A 22,744-nucleotide genomic window follows, 5' to 3' on the forward strand; every position below is an offset into this window, starting at 1 on the left:
TGATAGTTGATGAGTACTTTGAATATTTCAGTCACTTTTTGACTGTTTTTGGTCAGTTTGTTTTGCCTTTTTTACATTTTGCGTGATTTTTTCCCCATTCAAGTCAATGGGAAAAGCTGTCCAGAATTCCAGTCTCAACCAACACCATCGAATCCTTGTCATCATACCACTGTTGTTTGTGTGGCCTTGCTGTGTGAAAATTGGCTGACACATATACCTGCACAACAGTAGCTGCATAATGTAATTCTGTGTGATTTAGGACATTTCTAAAGTATGTGATAAGGCGCTATGCAAATGTAAACCTTTCTTTGTAGTTAATATATCAGTACTAGGGCCTCAAAGGTGCTTCAACAACATCTTCCAAACCCGCTACCTCTACCACCTAGGACAAGGGCAGCAGATACATGGGAACACCACCACCTGCAAGTTCCCCTCCAAGCCACACACCATCCCGACTTGGAACTATATGGCCGTTCCTTTACTGTCGCTGGGTCAAAATCCTGGAACTCCCTTCCTAACAGCACTGTGGGTATACCTACACCAGATGGTCTGCAGCAGTTCAAGAAGGAGGCTCACCACCACCTTCTCAAGGGCAATTATAGGGATGGGCAACAAACACTGGCCTAGCCAGCACCACTCACATCCCATCAGAAGAATAAAAAATAAAGTCTTTTATTTTCTGAGAAACCCCAGCGAAAGACCAAGACCTATACTGCAGTACACAGCCAAGGTTGAAAAGAGTAGCATGGAGGTTAGGGAAATAAGGAAGTAGTGATTAGATAAAACCAGCTTTGGTTATAAAAGCTATTTGATGACACAAAGAAGGAAGCACTCAGAGTGGTAAAGAGTTTCACAGTTTTTACATCCTGGGAAAGAATGAATTAGAATAGAGGCTGAGGATAAAGAGGAATGCAGTCTGTAGTTGTTTACCTGAACAACATTAATTAATATATGCCACCCTCTAGAATGGGTTTATAGAGAAGGTCATTGTTTCATTTTTGAGGCGAGCTGTGAAACTATAGCCTAACAATTACTGACGCAGCTGCAATAAATGCTGGCAGTATTTGTGGGAGTGTGGAGCAGCATATATTGAACCCTGTTTATCACCTGCTGCTATTGGCAGGAAGTGTCATTGTCATAGTGCTGAAGCCATGTATTAGCCTGGTTAAGCTCACTAATGCCAGCATGGTTGATGCTTCAATAGACCTTGCACCATTTTCTAAATCTATCAGTTTACACGTAGATTGCATTTCTAACCCTCATTTCAAACCTGCATTGCACCAAACACTACCAACCGTTTGGATGCACTCAGACAAGTAAAACAGTAAATGGAATTCACCAGCTAGCTGGGGAAGCTTAACCAAGGCTCAGCTGACCCTTTGGTCCTGCATAATCATTTTCTCACCTTATATTCCCAAAAGTATGAGAACCTCCTTGAACCTGCATTTTAAACTTCTTAAAAGTTATTTTTATCTTGTTCTTCTCCAATGGGATGTCTTTGTATTATGTTGACCCAAGTCAATTTATAACTTCCCTGTCGCTCTAAACTAACCACTAGAATGTACATTAATGCTTCCATTGATCTTCCCTCTTCTTTGTGGTTAACCCCAACCTCTTCTCCAACTGGAATGAGTCAAAATGAGTGGAGAATTGCAGGACAAAACCCCGATCTACCAACCAGTGATGTCTCTGCATTGTAAACATTTAATAAATCTTTCTATCTTACCCCAATCAATCTCACTTGTGTTCCCCTTTGAAAAATTATAATTTATGTAATGGAGCAACCCATTGCTTTTCTATTGGCTGAATTTTCATGTTGTTTGGCTAAGGTAGCAGTGAGGACTTTGCCTGCAATTTACAGCCAGCAACACAAGTTCTTGATGACTCAGGATTCCTGTCATAGTTTAGACACAATTTTGAGAGAATGTTTCCAAGCAGAGGTGAAACTGTCCATGAAGGAAATGTCATTAGCTTCTAATGGAATCAGATCTGGTAAGGGCAGCAGGATAAGAAAGAAAATAGAGCTTTGAAAATGACGATGACTGCGGGGGATGCCGCCTGGAATCATTTTCATGTTCCTGTGATTGCACGGTAGTCTGAGATGGCAAAAGCATGTTTTTGCCTGCCGTATCCCAAACTCCTTCAACCACCTCTGATGTGGTGAACTGCTGGATAGAGTCCAAATATTTTTTCACAGAGAGGAAGAGCCACTTCAGACTGTATTCGGGCTCCTCCTAATCTCTAGACAGTCATTAGCAAACAGTGAGATCTTTGTCCCACTTACTCAGTGTGTGGAGCAGGGAGATCCAACTAGGGAATGGGGAGAAAATACCTAACAAAGTTATTGTATTACAAAACGGAAGTATCAGGGCAGCCAAATAATTACATAAGAGGCTCAGATGCAATATAGTGTGCGCATTAAGACCATGTCAAAGCACAGAATGGGGAAAGTCCATTCAGTCTGTTGAGACTGTTCCTTCCCTAGTCCATGGCCCAGATTTTGCAGTTGTAACAACCGTGAAACTGTCAGCATTTGCCATCATTATTCTGTGAAAGTGACTAAACTTATAGTTTTCGCATATTTGCAGTTAAACAAGGAAATCCACAAGTTGCTGTCAGTGGTTCCCCGCTCCTTTATAGGGTGTGCTGTTAAAGTCCTTGTAGATAGAAATCAATTAGGAATCACTGATTTGATGTGATCTTCCACTTTTTATGCTGCTAGTCTCATAAAATTCTTGAAAAATTTATGCATTTTTGAATGAGATGTATCTAGGTTTTTAACTGTGTACTGAGTCATAAGTATTCCTGAACAATCTCTCCGGCCCTGAAAAACTCATTTTATATTTGTGGAATATCAGATTTTGCCATTTCACGCTAAAAATTCCATAGATTTTTGATTTCTTTAAATGTGTTTATGATATTTCAACTTCTACCTTAACTACATGTGTAAGTCCCAATCTTTATTTCACCTTCTGTAAAATTATAAAAAGTGAATGATACTTGTTAATTCCTGGTTTGCTGTCTGTGAGAATTCTTCAATGTGATTGGCTGCTTAAACTGTTTGATACTATCACTCTTGTTGGGTGCCAGAAATCCCCTATGGCTGACATGAAATTAATGTCCGAAAAGGGGAAATCCACACCACGGAAATCGCTAGATCTTTGTGGGCAGCTCTCTTTAAGGTCAATGGCAAGTGCCATCACTCATTTAATCTCCTGAGGAATGTTCTGCAAACATTCTCCACTGCCACTTCCCCCAAAAAATAAATCAGGCAAAAGTCCAGAATTGGAATAGTCATGTAACCTTATGGGGGTCTGAATTCTCACCCCTTGACTGGCTGCTTTCCTTACCATTACATTTCCATGGTTCCAGCAGCCCAGGAACCACCATTTTCTACACAGCATTTGATTCTATCTTTCTTTCTATTTATCCTTAATACATAATCCTGATCCTTATCAGATATTCATCTGCATCATTTTTGAATGCATCAATGTGGGAGCTTACACTATCCATAATACTGCCTCTTTTGTGGTGAACAAATGCTGTGTACCTTTTCATAAGAAGGACTGTTTGCAGGATTGCATCATCATTTGTACAAGTGCAGACAGATTGGTAGGTAGGCATCCATAACCATGCCAGACAGAGGTCAAGCATAAACTCCCTCTACTAAAAAAAATCCTTTTTAATAGTTTATTCACCAACAGATCCCCTGACATTTTTAAGTCACATTCTCCATATGCAGCGGAGGAATCCAGATAGAAGCATCCTAATTCTCTGCTCCCCTGTGCTGGAAAGAGTGACATAATTGCAGCCAGCTTGTACTTGACATCCACACTCATAAACCCTTCTAAAGGGCTTCATAAAGATGCAGATTTATAGACTTTTTATGAATTGGAGCTCTGGAGAGTTTCTTAACACAGATATAGAGTTTTATAGCATTAAAGGGGGTTAATTGTCAGTCGTTATGGGTGGGTTTGAGGAGGATGGTAAAACTTATAAGTTATTGATTCCATTTTGTTGCAAATGAAAGCAGAGAGGGAATTGCATACAGAAAATAATTATATCTGGTGCAGTTAACACAAATTTCTATCTGTCGGTCTGCCTATCTTCCATCTGTCTATTGTCCACTATCTAACACGTGTGTGTGTGTGTGTGTGTGTGTGTATATATATTTTTGTATATCTCCCTTTCTAACCAATTTACACACATGTATATAGAGCTTCAACAAAATGCCTTCAGAATGGTGTTATCCTGCAGCTTTGAACATGAGCCAGCCCTGAGTCGCCGTTACTACCGCCCTGTAACTGTGACATATTGGGTATCTTGTCCAGACTTTGTGGTCATTTTTGACTCACCAGAAAAGAACTCAGCAGGTGCTTCAAGGGATTTAATGGATTCAGGAAAGAATGTTTGGCCAACTTTTATTTTGTTTATTTATGACTGCAAGCAACAAACAGCAGCAAAGCACATTGTTTGTGTATAATATCAAATGGGCACACAACTTGCCTATCTCTCCTCCTCTGAATTAAAAAAGTTTTCCAAACATTTTTTTAAATGAAGTCAATGGTTTTTTAAAAGCAGAAAGGGGGAATCATTGTTCAAATCTACTTCCCTGCCCCATCAGTGCCCTGGGGAGGGTCCTGTCCTCTGAATTTTGGAATGATCTGAAAGCTTCACCTAAGGCAGTTTAGTTGTCTGTAATAGGTGCATACAGGTGATGTGTCTGGTCTCTCCTGCTTCCCAATCTGGACCAGAAGACAGTACCAATCTGAGAGTTGCTGAGATGTTATACACCATGTACATAGTAATGTATATAGTAAGACACTTTCTCTATCTGGTATTAGTTTATTGCAGGCAGTGAACAGCACTGTCAGTGGATGTGAATGTAATTCTGCCAATTCCTCTCGCTGATACCTCTGAATCCTAGAGCAGAGATCTGTGGGAGCAGAGACTGGAGAAGAGTCCTTCCCCATTCACGTTGTACACTTCTGATAAATTGGAATGATAAATTATTTTTTAAATGTACTTCTTTTGGCTGCTTTTCAATTAATAAAATGTTTCCAGCACTACAGTTACAGGATCAAAAATCTCTTCATGGATATGTCTAAAAATAAACACTGCCAACCCGTGCCCAACCTTCTGCTGAGTGCCCACCCTCACAGGAAAAGCTAACACTCTGTTAGCAGCCTATAAATCAGAAAATAAACTGCCCCATGTTTGCAACTAGGTAATAGAATGTGCTCTTTTTGCCATGGAAATGATGTATTCCATTTACCATGGGATGTAAATCGGGCGAAACCTGAGGCCTTTATCTTGTTGTGGGCAAGTGCCTGCTTTTTATCAGCAATGTGCCAATCAGTGAGGGAGGCCCCTGCTGGCTTGTGGATGGATACGGTTCATATCAGAACCTGCCCAGTCATGCTGCTGTTAGGATGCAATAAAACATATCAACTTTGCACCTTTCTCCCCTCCTGGAAGTGCTGACTATTGTTTGATTAGGGTTCCACGGACATTGTCTTTCCACTGGCACCTCCCCCAATTTCATGTCTGAGCCACGACAGTGAACACTAGTAAGTTTTTTATTTCCCCAGGGAAGGCTTCACAGCTGTGTCTAATCCCATGTTTGCCCGTTATCCATTGCAGCTGCCATTTCCAGCCAGAGCCATTTGCTGGTGACTAGGAGCAAGGTCCTTGGCTCATTTTAATTGCCAAAGCCGGGGGAATTGAAGCTAATTGTAGCAGCCCAAATGCTTCCTGAGGTAAAATCAGCAGACGGAGTAAGGACTGGGATCAAACACAGCACCTTCTGTCCATAATTCACCTGAGCAATAAGAAGCAGCCAATTTCAGCTGGTGCTTCGGAACCGGAGCCATTGAAATCTAAAGATGTAATCAGACCAATAGGAAAATAGATAGCTTTAAAGAAAGATTCTGAGTGCTGCTTTGTGCTTAACTGGTAGATAGAGCCCAGGTTCACTTTGTCCACATTCTCCACAGGCTTCAAACCCTGGCCAGTTTGAGAGTGACACAGATGTACTGTGGCAGCGTGGTCAGCTTCCTGACACTGTCTTCCACCATGGCCGAGTTGGTATTAACACAGATCGTCCTGATGAAGCGCTGGTCGTTCATGGTAACGTGAAGGTCATGGGCTCATTAATGCACCCATCAGACGCTCGGGCAAAGGAGAACATACAGGAGGTGAGTGGAAAATGTTAATCTTAGATGAACGTTTCTGCGTGTGGTAAACAAGATACAAAGAGTTTTGATGTAATTAAACTCGAGGGGAATTTCTATTTCTTAAATAAAGGTATGGTTAATCAAATTTCTCAAGAGGATCCTGAATCAAAGAAAAAACTTTGAAAATTAAATTTGTTTTCAAGTTGCTCTATTCCTTTAATCCACTCAATGCCACCTCTGTCCATTCAACAAGAATAGCTACCTTGTGAGCCACACTGGGTGACTTTTATACAGTGCGCTGCGGCAGATTTGGTGGTGTGCAAGGTGATATAATTAGGGAGGTATTGTTTCGGACTCCCAACGGTGGGATATTTTAGAGGAATTAAGTTGGTGGCGGGTTTGCGGTATTCCAGGGTTCCCCCAGCAGAGTGGCAGATTGCAGCTTTGCATCCATTTAAATAACGTGAATACTCATTACCCTACACAAAGTTACAATTTAGTCCTATCTGCCAGATTAAGTGAACGGTGAGTGATAATACTGTGCCACCCAGTTAATGAATGTTTCAGCCTGGTGTGCAACAGTCAGATTTGTGCAGTTGAGTCTCCGAACTGTGCTCTTCTCTCTTAAACTCATCTGCTAAACTAATGCCAGTATTGCAATGGATGTTCCCTTCCACACCAGCATTGGAATGGATGTTTACCTCCAGGCTCCGCACCAGCAAGGGTGAATCATCTCGGGATGGCGGAGACGGCATGTGCGGGGTCTACATGGAGGATCCGGGGAGGTTAGTCGGGGAGGAAAGGGTGGGGTTGATCGGATACATGGAGGAGCAGGGTAGGGTGGAGTGGGAGTCCTGGTTGTTGAATGGTTGATGTTGATGGTGGAGGTGATGGGTGGATTAGATCAGTACAGTGTGAAGATATTTGGCAAGGGCCTAAAGTGAAGGATTGAGTGCTGTCGACATCTGGGAACTGTGGGGCATATTGAGAATACTGGCTAGCAGTAGGAACAGTCACAGTCAATGTGGGCAAATGGATTCTGTAGGGGTAGGTCAAGACTAATAGGTGGGTATGCGACAGCTTCATATGGAGGGGAACGGCACTCGGTAATAATGGTCAGTTCGATGTGAGGATGTGCAAGGGTGAGTCGTAATGGCGATAGTAATGGGAGTAGGAACAGGGGAGAGATGACATGACTACACTGATGATTACACTGTGCATGGTAATGGGGGGGGAGGCTCAATGGTTACAGAGGGAAAGGTAATGGTAACACTGGGTGGGTCAAGGGTGATGGGCTCAAGCTGGAAGGTTGCAGGAGAAGGTTGGAAGGTGGGAAGACTTGCTCTGAATTCTACATGCACCATCAGGAATGCCGCGGCACTCATGATTCATTATTTTGCAGGCTGATGGCACACTGAGCTCAAGCTGCAGGGAGCTTCGTTCACCAGGAGAGAGCAATAGGCAGAGGGTGGACTGCCCCAGACCACACTCTCAGTAGTTCAAGGAGTGGTCTCTCTGCACAGAGGTGGAATATGCAGCAAAGTAAAATACTGTAGATTCAAAAGCAGAAAATGCTGGATTCAGTCTGTCTCAAACTCAAGAATATTCACCTTATCAGTCTGGGTGGATTTAGCTTTTGGTTTGATTAGAGAGTCAAACTCCTTTTACCCTACCTCCAGGAATAGTTCTGGCTGCAGTTAACAACCATAGTCTTGGTGTATGTGCTGACTACAGCTGATTGAATAGTTAACATCCATGATATTATTTTACTTATGTTGTTAGGATCTGGAATGCACTGCCTGAAAGGATGGTGGAAGCAGGTTCAATAGTAACTTTCAAAAGGGAATTGGATATATACTTAAAAAGGAAAGGTATGTAGGGCTATGGGGAGAGAACAGGGCAATGGGACTGATTAGATAGCTGTTTCAAAGAGTCAGCACATACACCACACAATGGGGTGAGCGGCTTCTTCTGCACTGTAAGATTTGATGATTCAACTGCTCCAAAAATGTACCTCGCACAAAATGCAGACAAAGACCCCATTGCACTCCTGCAAAATTTTCATGTTTTTTACATCAACCATCCTTTGTTGAGTAAAATTGCCAATTAACGCCAAGTTTAGTGACATTGTATGCTGTAGATTTATATTCAGAAGCAACACGAATTTATGAAAGAGAAATTGTGTTTGACAAATCTTGAGTTTTTGAGGGTGGAACTAGCAGGGGAGAACTAGTGGATAAGGGGATCCGGTGGATGTAGTATATTTAGATTTTCAGAAGGCATTCGATTATGTGCCACATAAGATTCATACTAATAGGATTGGGGGTAATATACTAGCATGGATTGAGGATTGGTTAACCAAAAGAAAACAGAGTAGCATTAAACAAATCATTTCTGGGTTGGCAGGCCATAACTAGTGGGGCACACAAAGATTAGGCCTTGGGCCTTAGCTAATGGCTTGCTGATGATCCAACCTAGTTGGGAAAGTAAGTTCTGCAGAGGATACAAAGAGGCTGCAAAAGGATAGCGGTTAGGAGAATGGACAAGAATGTGGCAGGTGGAGTATAATATATAGAAATGTGAACTTATCCAGCAGGAAAAATAGAAAAGCAGAATATTTTTTAAATGGTGAGAGACTGGGAATTATTGGTATTCAGAGGGACCGTGTGTCCATGTACACGAATGACAGAAAGTTAACGTGCAGGTACAGCAAGCAATTAGGAAAGCAAATGGAAAGAGGAGTATAAGAGTCAAGAAGTCTTATTGCAATTATATAAGATCTTGACGAGACCACCCTGCAGTACTGTGTACAGTTTTGTCTCCTTACCTTGCCTTAGAGAAAGTGCAACAAAGACTGACTAAACTGATTTCTGAGATGCAGGGAATGTCCTATAAGGAGAGATTAACTGTACTGGGCCTATATTCCTGAGACTTCAAAAGAGTGAGAGGTGATCTCATTGAAACCTATAAAATTCTTAAGAGACTTGATAGTGTTGATGCTGGGAAGCTGAAGAGAAATCTCTTCACTTAAAGGGTTGTGAATCTTTGGAATTTTCTACCGCAGAGATTTATGGATGCTCAGCTGAGGAATATATTCAAGGCTGAAATCTATAGATTTTGGATACTAAGGAAATCAAGGGATATGGGATTAGGGCAGGAAAGTGGAGGAGAGGTAGAAGATCAGCCATGATCTTACTGAATGGCTGAGCAGGCTCAAAGGGCGGTATGCTCTACTCCAGCTCATATTTCTCATGTTCTTATGTTCTTTCATCACTTGGTCAAAATCCTGGAGCTTCCTACCTAACAGCACTGTGGGAGTACCATCACGACATGGACTGCAGCAGTTCAAGAGGAAGGTCCACCATCTTCTCAATAACAACTATCGATGGGCAATAAATGCTAGATTAGGTAGTGATTCCCATAACCCAAGAATGAATTTTAAAAAGTGCATCAAGTACTGTAAAGAGAAAAACAGGTTAATATTTCAGGTGTAACCACATGTAAGGTTATACTCAATATTAATGTGTCTTTTCTCTTTTCAGATACTGATGGACAATGTATTTTTCTTTGTCGTGCACGGCCTGTTTATTATACTGCACATACATTCAAGATTCCTTTGTGGCTGTGCACTTATGCATCTTAAAGAGAATATTGGTTGTGCACATCATGTTTATTGTACAGTGCGGTACATTCCAGTTTTCTGTGTGGCCACATACATGTGCAGTTTAGAGGGAATATTACTGATGGACCTGAGATGTACTTACAGCATTTTTTTGTCCTATCATCCCTTTTATCTGGGCTGGATTTTGATCCAGTTCCCAGATGCAAAAGTCCAGTGTCCATCCCACTGCACATCCAGTCTCCGTTTAATGAGTTTTCCAATGTTACTGGATGGTGAGTGACACAGCCTGAATTTTGAGGATTTCATGCAACAGACTTTCTTTTTGGGGAATTTGGCTTCAACTGTGATTTTCTGCTGTTGCAGGTAGACACAACGGAACAGCTGAGGAGGATCACACAGATGCGGCTGGTCCAGTATCAGTACAAACCAGAGTTTGCTGCCACAGCAGGCATTGAGAATGCATCTGAGACAGGTAAACACCAAGAGATTAGAAAGTGGGTGAGAAGTAATGCAGTATGGGACCCGCAGTTCATCGAAACATAGAAACATAGAAAATAGGAGCAGGAGTAGGTCATTCGGCCCTTCGAGCCTGCTCCGCCATTCATTATGATCATGGCTGATCATCCAACTCAGTAACCCGTTCCCGCTTTCCCCCCATATCCTTTGATCCCTTTCGCCCCAACAGCGAGATCGAACTCTTTCTTGAAAACCTACAATGTTTTGGCCTCAACTGCTTACTGTGATAGCGAATTGCACAGGCTCACCACTCTCTGGGTGAAGTAATTTCTCCTTATCTCAGTCCTGAAAGGTTTACCCCATATCCTTAGACTATGACCCCTGGTTCTGGACTCCCCCACTATCGGGAACGTCCTTCCTGCATCTACCCTGTCAAGTCCTGTTAGAATTTTATAGTTTTCTATGAGATCCCCCCTCACTCTTCTGAACTCCAGCGAATATAATCCTAACCGACTCAATCTCTCCTCATACCTTAGCTCCGCCATCCCAAGAATCAGTCTGGTAAACCTTCGCTGCACTCCCTCTATAGCAAAAACATCCTTCCTCAGATAAGGAGACCAAAACTGCACACAATATTCCAGGTGTGGCCTCACCAAGGCCCTGTATAATTGCAGCAAGACATCCCTGCTCCTATAATCGAATCCTATCGCTATGAAGGTCAACATACCATTTGTCTTTTTTACCGCCAGTTGCACCTGCATGCTTATCTTCAGCGACTTGTGCACAAGACCACCCAGGTCTCGTTGCATATTCCCCTCTCTCAGTTTATAGCCATTCAGATAATAATCTGCCTTCCTGTTTTTGCTACCAAAGTGGATAACCTCACATCTTTCCACATTATACTGCATCTGCCATGCATTTGCCCACTCACTCAACTTGTCCAAATCACTCTGAAGCCTCTCTGCATCCTCCTCACAACTCACCCTCCCACCCAGTTTTGTATCATCTGCAAATTTGGAGATATTACATTTAGTTGCCTCATCTAAATCATTAATATATATTGTGAATAGCTGGGGTCCTAGCACCGATCCCTCTGGTACCCCACAAGTCATTGCCTGCCATTCGGAAAAAGACCTGTTTATTCCTACTCTTTGTTTCCTAACTGCCAACCAATTTTCTATCCATCGCAATACACTACCCCCAATCCCATGCGCTTTAATTTTACAGGCTAATCTCTTATGTGGGACTTTGTCAAAAGCCTTCTGAAAGTCCAAATAAACCACATCCACTGGCTGTTGCTCATCAACTCTACTAGTTACATCCTTGAAGAATTCTAGTAGATTTGTCAAGCATGATTTCCCTTTTGTAAATCCATGCTGACTCTGTCCAATTCTACCACTGTTCTCCAAGTGCTGTGCTATAAAATCTTTGATAATAGACTCTAGAATTTTCCCCACTACCGACATCAGGCTGACTGGTCTATAATTCCCTGTTTTCTCTCTACCTCCTTTTTTAAATAGTGGGGTTACATTAGCTACCCTCCAATCTGCAGGAACTGTTCCAGAGTCTATAGAATCTTGGAAGATGACCACCAATGCATCCACTATTTCTAGGGCTACTTCCTTAAGTACTCTGGGATGCAGACCATCAGGCCCTGGGGATTTATCAGCCTTCAATCCCATCAATTTCGCCAACACCATTTCTCTACTAATACTGATTTCCTTCAGTTCCTCCCTCTCACTAAACCCTGTGTTCCCCAACATTTTGGGTATGATATTTGTGTACTCCTTTGTGAAGACAGAACCAAAGTGTGCATTTAGTTGGTCAGCCATTTCTTTGTTCCCCATAATAAATTCTCCTGGTTCTGACTGTAAGGGACATACATTTGTCTTCACCAATCTTTTTCTCTTCACATCCCTATAGAAACTTTAACAGTCAGTTTTTATGTTCCCCACAGGCTTACTCTCATACTCTATTTTCCCCTTCTTAATCAATCCCTTGGTCCTCCTTTGCTGAATTCTAAACTGCTCCCAATCCTCAGGTCTGTTGTTTTTTCTGGAAAATTTGTATGCCTCTTCCTTGGATCTAATGCTCTCTCTAATTTCCCTTGTAAGCCATGGTTTGGCTACCTTTTCCATTTTGCTTTTGCGCCAGACAGGAATAAACAATTGTTGCAGTCATCCATGTGCTCTTTGAATGTTTTTCGTTGCCTATCCACCGTCATCCCTTTAAGTAATGTTTCCCAATCCATCATAGCCAACTCGCGCCTCATACCTTCGTAGTTTCCTTTATTAAGATTCAGGACCCTGGTCTCAGAATCAACTACGTTACTCTCCACCTTGATGAAGAGTTCTATCATATTATGGTCACTCATCCCCAAGGGGTCTCCCACAACTAGATTATCAATTATTCCTCTCTCATTACACAATACCCAGTCTAGGATGGCCTGTTCGCTAGTTGGTTCCTCAATATATTGGTCCAGAAAGCCATCCCGTATACACTCCATGAATTCCTCCTCTACGGTATTATGACTAATTTGATTTGCCTAATCTATATGCAGATTAAAGTCACCCATAATTACAGGTGTTCCTTTATCGCATGCATCTCTAATTTCCTGTTTAATGCCATTCCCAACATCACCATTAAAGTTTGGGGGTCTATATACAACCCCCACTAACGTTTTTTGCCCCTTAGTTTTTCTCAGCTCTACCCATACAGATTGTCAGAGCTAATATCTTTTCTCACTATTACGTTCATTTCCTCTTTAACCAGCAATGCATCTCCACCGCCTTTTACTTTTTGTCTGTCCTTCCTAAATACTGAATACCCCTGGATGTTCATTTCCCATCCCTGGTCACCCTGCAGCCATGTCTCCGTAATCCCGAATATATCATACTCATTTACATCTATTTGCACGATTAATTCATCCACTTTATTGCGAATGCTCTGTGCATTAAGGCACAAAGCCTTAAAGCTTGTCTTTTTAACATTACTTGGCCCCTGCCCACTATTTTTCACTGTGGCCCTGTTTGATTCTGGCCCTTGATTTCTCTGCCTATCACTTTTCCTATTCCCCTTACTGTCTTTTGTTCTTGTCTTTGATCCCCCCTCCTCTGACTCCTTGCAAAGGTTCCCATCCCCTTGCCATTTTAGTTTAACCCTCCCCAACCACTCTAGCAAATACTCCCCCGGGACATCAGTTCTAGTCCTGCCCAGGTGTAACCCGTTCAGTTTGTACTGGTCCCACCTCTCCCAGAACCGGTCCCAATGTCCCAGAAATCTAAAACCCTCCCCTCACACCATCTCTTCAGCCACGTATTCATCCGATATATCCTGCTATTTCTACTCTGACTAGCATGTGGCACTGGTAGTAATCCTGAGATCACTACCTTTTGAGGTCCTACTTTTCAGCTTACTTCCTAGCTCCCTATATTCTGCTTTTAGGACCTCATCCTTTTTTTAAACCTATGTCATTTGTACCAATGTGTACCATGGCCACTGGCTGTTCACCCTCCTCCTTCAGAATGTCCTGTAACCGCTCTGAGACATCCTTGACCCGAGCACCAGGGAGGCAACATACCATCCTGGAGTCTCTTTTGCAGCCACAGAAACACCTATCTATTCCCCTTACAATTGAATCCCCTGTAACTATTGCATTCCCACACTTTTTATTCCTCCCCTGTGCAGCAGAGCCAACCGTGGTGCAACGAATTGGGCTGTTGCTGCTTTCCCCTGAGAGGCCATTCCCCCAACAGTATCCAAAGCAGTATATCTGTTTTGCAAGGGAATAGCCACAGGAGATTCCTGCACTGCCTGCCTAGTCCTCTTGCTCTGCCTGGTGGTCACCCATTCCTTTCCTGCCTGTGGAGTCTGAGCCTGCGGTGTGACCACCTCTCTATTCGTGCTATCCACAATACTCTCCACCTCGCGGATGCTCCACCTTGTTCCCAGCCGCAGCTCCAGCTCCGAAACCCGGGCTTCCAGGAGCTGCAGCTGGAGACACTTCCTGCGCACATGCTGGTCCCGGGCACTGGAATTGTTCCCGGTTTCCCACATAGAGCACGAGGAGCACACCACGGCTTTGAGCTCTCCTGCCATGACTTAACTCTTTAAATTAAGCCTTTTGGAAGATGCTTAATATCAAATAATATCAATTACTCGAGGGCCCTTCTTCCCTGATCCTCATTACTACAGAACTCCCTAAAAAACACTACTTACTATATATGAAAATAAACTGTGGACCTTTCTTACCTTAGTTACTATGCCAGCTATTTAGAGCTATTCCTTCACAGCAGTTATTCACCTGCCAATCACCTTCCAGCTTTCTAGTGATGTCACTGTAGACTTTTTTTTTCAAAACTCCGTACGCCTGGACAGCTCTCACACAGGTCCGACTGCTCTCCACTCCCTGTGCTGGTCCCACTCAGTCTCGCTCCTTCCCGCTGCCGCTGCACTTTTAAACTGTGCCGGTCCCACTCAGTCTCGTTCCTTCCCACTGCCGCTGCAGCTCCTCATGAAGCTGTGATCCCTGGCCTGACGTGTCCAAGTGGGCAGGTAAGTGACCCCAGGTCTTCCTTCTTACTCACTAACAGCTGACTGATAGTAGGGAGCAGGTCACCCAGGCCAGAAAATGGTGGGGAAGCCTTGAGGAGGCTCTTCAGTTGGTTCAGTAAGTACTGAGCTTTACAAACTGGGGTTGTTATAGGTTCAACCCTCACTCTGTACTGAGTTCGCTGATTTCAACTGAAGTCCTATTTGCATCAGTGCCGCAGAGGGAAAATTAGCCAAGGTTTCTGCTGCTGATCACTCCATGGGAATATTGTGAGTGTGAACTTTATTGGAACCATAACCAAGCAAAGATCAGTACCTTCAGAAGCGAAAAGGAAAGAATTTGGAGGGTTGGGGAGGGGTGGTGGTGGGTGTAGATGATGTGATGGAACACACTAGTCCTGAATGTGACAGGACCATCATTGGGCAAGCCCTTAAATGGAGTTTTAACTGTCTAGAAAATATCAACCCAATTCCCATTGTCACCCATTTCTTCAACACAGCTGCAGACAAGGGAGATAAAAATGCTGATAATTCTATCACGGTGTTTTTTTTAATATCCTAATGTTTGTGATGTTGATACATGATGCAATTTCCCATTAGGTGTTATCGCACAAGAGGTGAAGGAAATTCTGCCTGAGGCAGTGAAGGAGTCGGGAGATGTGGTGTGTGCCAACGGAGAGACCATTGAGAACTTCCTGGTGGTGAATAAGGTAGAGTCGCCCTCTGCTGGCTGGACTGCAAATAGCCAAAAATCCTGTATTGCTCCCGGCCCCAGCAGTCACCATTTGCAATACTGGCAAACTTTTCAGCCAATTAAAGGCATGGAGAAGTGCTGAAAAGACAGAGACTCAGTTACAAAAAGGAAGAAAATCTTAAATTTATTTTTGTCTATGAACAACAGGAAAACAGTTATTAGTTCTAGTATTTACATTAATGTAAAAATGCAGTTATAAGTACTGACATTCTATGGAATGTACAACACTCTGGAAATCTCATCTGCAAACCAGATGCTGGAAGATCGGATTAGATTGGTCAACTAGTTTTTTCGGCTGGCACAGACACGATGGGCTGAATGGCCTCTTTCTGTGCCGTAATTTGTCTATGGTTCTAAAACACGGCAATTTGGGTCGGGCTAAATCATAAAGGTCATGAGGTTACTGAACTTACCTTTTGGGAAGATTTTTTTACAGAATAGTTCCTCAGGAGATAATATAGAAGGAGGCAGAATCTGTGATAATATGTTGGAAAGAGCAAATTTGATCCTTATTTTCTTGTGTTTAACTATGCAATACAATTATATTTGTTACAGTGTGATGCTTGATGAGTTTAAGTTCTTCTCATCATCCTCCCTCTTCCATATAGGAGCGGATTTTCATGGAGAATGTGGGGGCTGTCAAGGAACTTTGCAAGTTGACTGACAACCTTGAGACACGAATCAACGAGCTAGAGACATGGAGCCGGAAACTGGCCAGACTGAAGCGGCTGGACAGCATGAAATCCACAGTCAGTGGGGGCACACTCAGGTACTGAAATGCAGCCGGAACATTGGGAGGATGGGCATGGAGGGGGGTGGGGGGGGGGGGGAATGCTAAACCTGCTGACCTGAGCATAGAATATTATTCATGTTTCTGTTTTTCTCGATCATAATATACTGCCTGTTTACCTGGGTCATCAGAGTGAGGGTAAGTGTTGGCTACAGTCACCAGGACACAACCAAGTTTGAGGAGACTAGGTGAGAAGATCAGGAAGCAGTGATCAGCTGGCATAAAGCTTGGGTTTCAAAAGCTGACAGACTGGAAGAGAAGACTGAAGGTCTTCTACAGTTTTAGAGTAGGAACTAAAGGGGTAATGGAAGAGAAGATCTCCAGGGATGTGATTATCAGAAGAGGTGGAGGCAAAAATAGAGACGGAGAGAGATTAAAAAGGAGTCTGGCAATCACTTCAGGGTACTGGATTGTCCTTTTGTGACTTAATAGTCTAGCTTTACTGCCTTCGATCATTGATTTTTTTCAATGAGTCTGAAGCAGGTGAGCCTGTAAATTGCTTGAGAACATGTTCTGGCACCAACTGCCACCCACACTCTCATTTCACTCTCTCTGGGCCCAATGACAGCTGCTCATATATTACAATTATCAATGCAAATCACGGAAAATGTGTTCTCTGACAGACTTCTTGCGATTTGAATGCGGGGCACATGAAGCTTGTGGGACCCAGTTGTTTTTTGCTAGCTGCTTCTGTGGGTTTCCACAGGCTGAAACAGCAGACCCCAGAATCTATTTTTAAAAGGTATATATTTTTAGGTAGTACACAGACATCGGAGACCTGCTGCAGCAAAGTCTGCCCCAGGTTGGCTAAAGTGCTAATGGCTCCAAGGCTGGAAGATCGGGTGTGGTTAGGGCCATATTTCCATTGCAGGAAGAGGCCTGCCCCCTTCACCCCTCCCCCCAGAGAGGGGTGCCAATCAAAGGAGGACAGAATATCTATTTGAGAGACCAGTGACACTGCACAGAATCTATCATTGCCTACTGGGGAAGCTAAAAGTGACACTGCTTTAGGGTCATGTGATAAAAATGTTGGTGTATAATGCTGTAGCTGTGGGGCAGCATCTGTGTAGATTTTGTGCTCTACAGCCTGCCTCACGTGAGGGAGCTACACAAGGGTAAAAATTACTGTCGGCAATGTTATATGAATGCTTAACACACTTGTATCAAATTTCTCCATCCATTATTTTAACAGGAGCATTTACATGCTTCTATTAAAATAATCTCGAGGGGAATTTGTTATGAGCACATTCAGTGTTTGTGCAGTAACAATCGACATATGTTTGTACTCAAGTATGATCCTATCCTGTGTAGAGTATCCTTTTCATTTTTGTTGTTACTGGGGCCAATAATACAATCCTGGCTATACAATAGGACAAGGTGCCATGTGCGCGCCTGCGCTTGAATGAAATGATCTCACCCCATTACATGCTGGCAGTGAACCAAGGGCACTGAAGACTGGATCTGTGACACCAGCAGCACATAAATGGCAGCTGGTGCCTACAGATAAAAGCACAATTGGCACGGAGTGGGGAACACAGTGCCAGAGGAACCTTTTGACACCTGACAGGTGAAATGGAAATAGGCTGAATGGCCCTATCTGGTCAAGGCCATGCGAGAAAATTACTTAAATTAGGTTTCCCCTTGTGCCAATGATGGGGAGCAGCCCTAATTTGAATAGGGTTTGTGATCTAAATGAACCCAATTCACTGATGTGGTGCACGTTCCCAGTGCTGTCTGCTCTGTCTGGCTGATTGAAATATGCAAGGTACATTGGGTACAGAGTAGTCCTCAGGTCTGCTTACGCCATTACATGGTGAGCCAGCCCTGATGCACTTCAGTACAATGGGCACCAGTTATTAGATTATCGGCCCCACTGTATTCATTACAAAAGATTACACCTCCGTGAGTTGTGCACTTAGGAAATACTTCTGTTTATTTACAGCCAAACTGGCAGTCATTTTAGTCGGGCAGGAAGTGGGCCACATAAGAAAAGGCACCCAAAGGTTGGCAATAAGGTATGTATCCATAAGAACGGTAAGGATTTAAATGTTATCAGTCTGTCGGACTTCATCTCTCCCTCAATCTTTCTATATTTTAGTACTTCACTATATCTGTATTTTATGTCAATTCAAATCCCACCATGGCAGTTTAAGAATTTGAATTCAGTTTAAAAATCTGGAAATTAAAAACTGATATCAGTGAAAGCTGTCAGATTGTCGTTAAAAGCCTAATCGGTTCATTAATGTCCTATAGGGAAGAAAACCTGCTGTGCCTAACTGGTCTGTCCTTATATGTCACTCAGTCACAAGCCAGTGTAGTTGATGCTTAACAGCCCCCTGAAGTGGTCTAAGAAGCCACTTAGTTGCATCAAGCAGGCCAACTAGAAATGAGCAATAAATGCCAGCCTTACCACATCTTGATGAATTTTTAAAAAGCATGCCCTGTTTCACTTGCACTTGTTAATCTGTGGCTCTGTCTCTTTCCATTTTTCTATGCCTCTATCGCTATAGAAGAAATATATCTTGATCTATTTCTGTTTCGTTCTATCTAATCCACAAAGTATTTCTCATTGAACATCTGTTGTGAGGTTAAATGAGTAATTTCACAAATGCAAAATAAACTCAAAATATGCAGACCCAGAAAGTATTGTGTCCGATGAAGAGAAGTTTGAGTCTTTAGCCTGTATTGACTACCAGCTCCTTTATAGTGATTGACTTCTTTTTTCATTTAAAGGTTCCAGGTAGGATGCCTCCTGCTGGTTCAGTGTGTAAATGCACTGCCTAGTGTGTCTATACAGGGCAGAGTGTCCCGGCTTTTTGATTTCTAGTCTCTGTTGCAATAGATGACCGTAAGAGTTTGTGTGATAAATATTGTCCTCGGGACCCTGGCTCTGGGTAAAGGAGACAAAATTGAGCCAGGATTTAATATCTTATGACCTCCCAGCTCGAAAATACATGTGTGGGCATCAGATGAGCACGTATTTACTGTATTCAGATCTAAGTAGTCTGCTAATGCTCAATATCCAGGCGTGCACATGAACCATGGTGATTTGGGTGAAGCACTGTCTGGTGCCAATGAAAGCCATACTACAGCAGAATCAATGCTTTCAAGATAGAGGAGAAAGGAAATTAGAATAAAGTTTCCAGGTGCTGAAATTTCTCATGTTAGTGCCACACAGTCTTATTTGGCACTGGCTCCATGACTTTTCAAGTTGTCTGCAATTATAAATTAAATGCATCCTATAACATAGGCAATCTCCCAAGGGTAACCCTTGTGTGTCTTCATCCCCAGGCTCATTCTAACACAACAGAACAGGGTTGCCTCAGCCAGAGGTTCCTCCAAGGCACCATCATAGCTCTTGTTATAATCATGGCGTTCAGGTAAGGATTAAGTCTTTGCGCATTTAGCCTGGCACTTGCAATGCTCTGGTTTAAGTATAAGGCTGATGAATGCCTTGGTAACATATCCTGCAGCATTCCAGTTCCAAGAACAGCCTTGTGAAGTACCGAGAATGTGTTTATTTCCAACGCTGTCCAATTATGACTCACTATAAGACCATGTTCAAATCCTGTGCAACAGTCACAGTTATTACATAGAGCATAGTGAGATCTTCTATACTTCACAAACCAAAGACCACACACCCTTCCCCAACTAAGCATTACCCCTGATATCCTGTAGGGCCCCATATTCCAATCCTGATATCCTGCAGTGTCCTACATCCCAGCCCTGATAACCCGTAAGATCCCACATCCTAGCCCCAATATCCCACGGGAACCTACATTGCTGTCCCAATATCGCACAGGGTACCACATCGCAGTCCTGATATTTTTAATTTATTCGTTCATGGGATGCGGGCGTCACTGACAAGGCCAGTATTTAATGTCCATCCCTAAGTGCCCTTGAGAAGGTGTTGATGAGCTGCATTGTTGAACCATTGCAGTCCATGTGGTGTAAGTACACCCACAGTGATGTTAGGGAGAGAGTTCAAGGAATTTGACCTAGTGACAGTGAATGAGCAGTGATATGTTTCCAACTCAGGAGCATAATGTGTGACTTGGAGGGGAACTTGGCGATGGTGGTGTTCCCATGCACCTGTTACCCTCGTTCTTCTAGGCAGTAGAGGTCACAGGTTTGGAAGGTGCTGTCGAAGGAGTCTTGGCAAGTCGCTGCAGTACATCTTGTAGATGGTGCACACTGCTGCCACTGTGCACCAGTGGAAGAGGGAATGAATGTTGAAGGTGGTGAATCAAGCAAGCTGATTTGTCCTTGCTAGTGGCGAGTGGAGAGTATTCTATCACACTCCTGACTTGTGCCTTGTCGATGGTGGACAGGCTTTGGGGAGACAGGAGGTGAGTGTGCAGAATTCCCAGCCCCCGATTTGCTCTTGTAGTCACAGTATTTATGTGGCTGCTCCAGTTCAGTTTCTGGTCAATTATGACCCCCAGAATGGTGATGGTGTAGGATTTAGCAATGATAATGTTGTTGAATGTCAAGGGGAGGTGGTTAGATTCTCTCTCGTTGGAGATGGTTACTGCCTAGCACTTGTGTGGCACGAATGTTATTTGCCATTTATCATGAATGTTGTCGAGGTCTTGCTAGATGTGAGCACGGACTGCTTCATTATCTGAGGAGTTGCAAATGGAACTCAACACTATGCAATCATCAGCGAACATACCCACAGCGTCCCACATTTTCATTCCATCAGTCTGGGCTCAACCTGAAGCTCGGTTCCAGAAGGGAAATCATAGTATTTAACTCACTGTAACACTCACTCCAACAGGACAGACCTTCAGCTTGTCCTGTTCATCTATCGAGAAAAAAATACTGCCTCCAAAATAAAACCATTTGCATTCTCATTTTCGGAAAGCTGTAAATACTGGCCTGTTGAGTGATGTTGAAGTATGCTAGAGACCTCCAGTGGCAGGAGTAATGAACTTTAACCCAGAATATGTTTTCCCTAAATTGAACTAAACTGGTGTCTTTTTCCTCATCAGCGTAATATCTATGTCCACCCTTTACGTGCTGAACTTGCGCAATGATGATGGGACAGATGCCAATGGGTAGGTGGATAGGACGTTTGAGTCTCCACTACAGTATGCTAAGTTTTTATACTCTTCAGTTAGGAAATACATGAACAGGAACTTCTAGAGAGACCAAGATGGTTGTTCCCTTCAGCAGGTCTGGCAGCATCTGTGAAAAGAGAAGCAGAGTTAACGTTTCGGGTCAGTGACCCTTCTTCGGAAGGAGAAGGGTCACTGACCCGAAAAGTTAACTCTGCTTCTCTTTTCACAGATGCTGCCAGACCTGCTGAGTGGTTCCAGCATTTCTTGTTTTTATTTCAGATTTCCAGCATCCACAGTATTTTGCTTTTATTTTATGGTTGTTCCCTTTATAGATTCATGATGTGTTTATGGAAATCAACTTGGTCTTGATTAACTCAAGGTCTTTAACCTTGGTATTAAAATGGGGCAATTGATGATGTTGTCATTTTCACCCTACTAGTTTCAAACATGGGTTCACTTTGATCATCTCTTAGATCCAGCTCTCTCATGTATACTAATGCAAACATTAGTTAAAGTAAAGCCCTCACTATAACCAAATTAGGTTCAAAATAATTGTGTGACCCTTTGAAGGAAGCTGGTGCAAACCTAGGGTGAAAAGACTAGAATCTTAAAAGAATGAAACTGACATCCAGAAAGCATTATAATGATGCTGTCCACTACCAGTTTTGTCTTGTTATGTCCACTTGACTCTGGTACTTGACTTGTCCATAACTCCATGTCTCTAACTAGAGTTTAAGCAAAAACACTGCTCTGGAACTCTACATTGAAAGTTATTTTAATTATGCATTAATCTCTCCCTGTCTCTCCCTCTCTCTCCCTCTCTCTCTCTCTCTCTCTCTCTCTCTGTCCCTCTCTCTCTCTCTCTCTCTCTCTCTGTCCCTCTCTCTCTCTCTCTCTTTCTCTCTCCCCCCTCCTTCTCCTATATTCATGTACACCTATCTATGCCCCTCACTGCCTTATCTTTGCAATGTGGTCAACATGACTACAGTCTACATTATCTCCTATACAGAGAGCAGGGACATCAGTGACTCTGAGGGGAATTTAGTCACTAGTCAGTAATTATGTAGTGGTCAGGTACAAAAAAATGAACGTAAAGGCTAATGGAATGTTAGCCTTTGTATTGAGAAAGCTAGAATAAAAAGGGGAGGAAGTTTTGCTATGGCTATATAAAGCCCTGGTTAGACCACATCTGGAGTACTGTGTACAGTTCTGGACACCGCACCTTAGAAAGGACATATTGGCCTTGGAAGGAATGCAGCGCAGATTCCCAAGAATGTTACCAGGACTCCAAGGATTAGATTATGCTGAAAGACTACATAAACTAGGCTTGTA

General features: G+C 43.0%; 1 protein-coding gene and 1 long non-coding RNA gene across 6 annotated transcripts in view; one reads left to right on the plus strand and one right to left on the minus strand.

Annotated features, from left to right (window-relative positions):
• myrf (myelin regulatory factor) overlaps positions 1–22,744 on the plus strand; it is a 368,359-nt gene that overhangs the window by 296,025 nt on the left and 49,590 nt on the right. For all 5 annotated transcript variants that reach the window (XM_068046165.1, XM_068046166.1, XM_068046167.1 and 2 more), the window contains 7 exons: positions 5,997–6,197; positions 10,162–10,270; positions 15,406–15,515; positions 16,168–16,328; positions 18,292–18,364; positions 19,641–19,729; positions 21,344–21,409. In XM_068046165.1, coding sequence (XP_067902266.1) covers positions 5,997–6,197; positions 10,162–10,270; positions 15,406–15,515; positions 16,168–16,328; positions 18,292–18,364; positions 19,641–19,729; positions 21,344–21,409 — 809 coding nt within the window. The remainder of the gene's footprint in view (positions 1–5,996; positions 6,198–10,161; positions 10,271–15,405; positions 15,516–16,167; positions 16,329–18,291; positions 18,365–19,640; positions 19,730–21,343; positions 21,410–22,744) is intronic.
• Positions 15,319–22,744, minus strand: part of LOC137377023 (uncharacterized) — a 50,505-nt gene continuing 43,079 nt past the window's right edge. Inside the window, exon 3 of the long non-coding RNA XR_010976342.1 lies at positions 15,319–15,637. This is a non-coding gene — a long non-coding RNA (uncharacterized lncRNA). The remainder of the gene's footprint in view (positions 15,638–22,744) is intronic.

Source organism: Heterodontus francisci, chromosome 14, assembly GCF_036365525.1.
Source record: "Heterodontus francisci isolate sHetFra1 chromosome 14, sHetFra1.hap1, whole genome shotgun sequence".
NCBI classification, from domain to species: Eukaryota; Metazoa; Chordata; class Chondrichthyes; order Heterodontiformes; family Heterodontidae; genus Heterodontus; species Heterodontus francisci.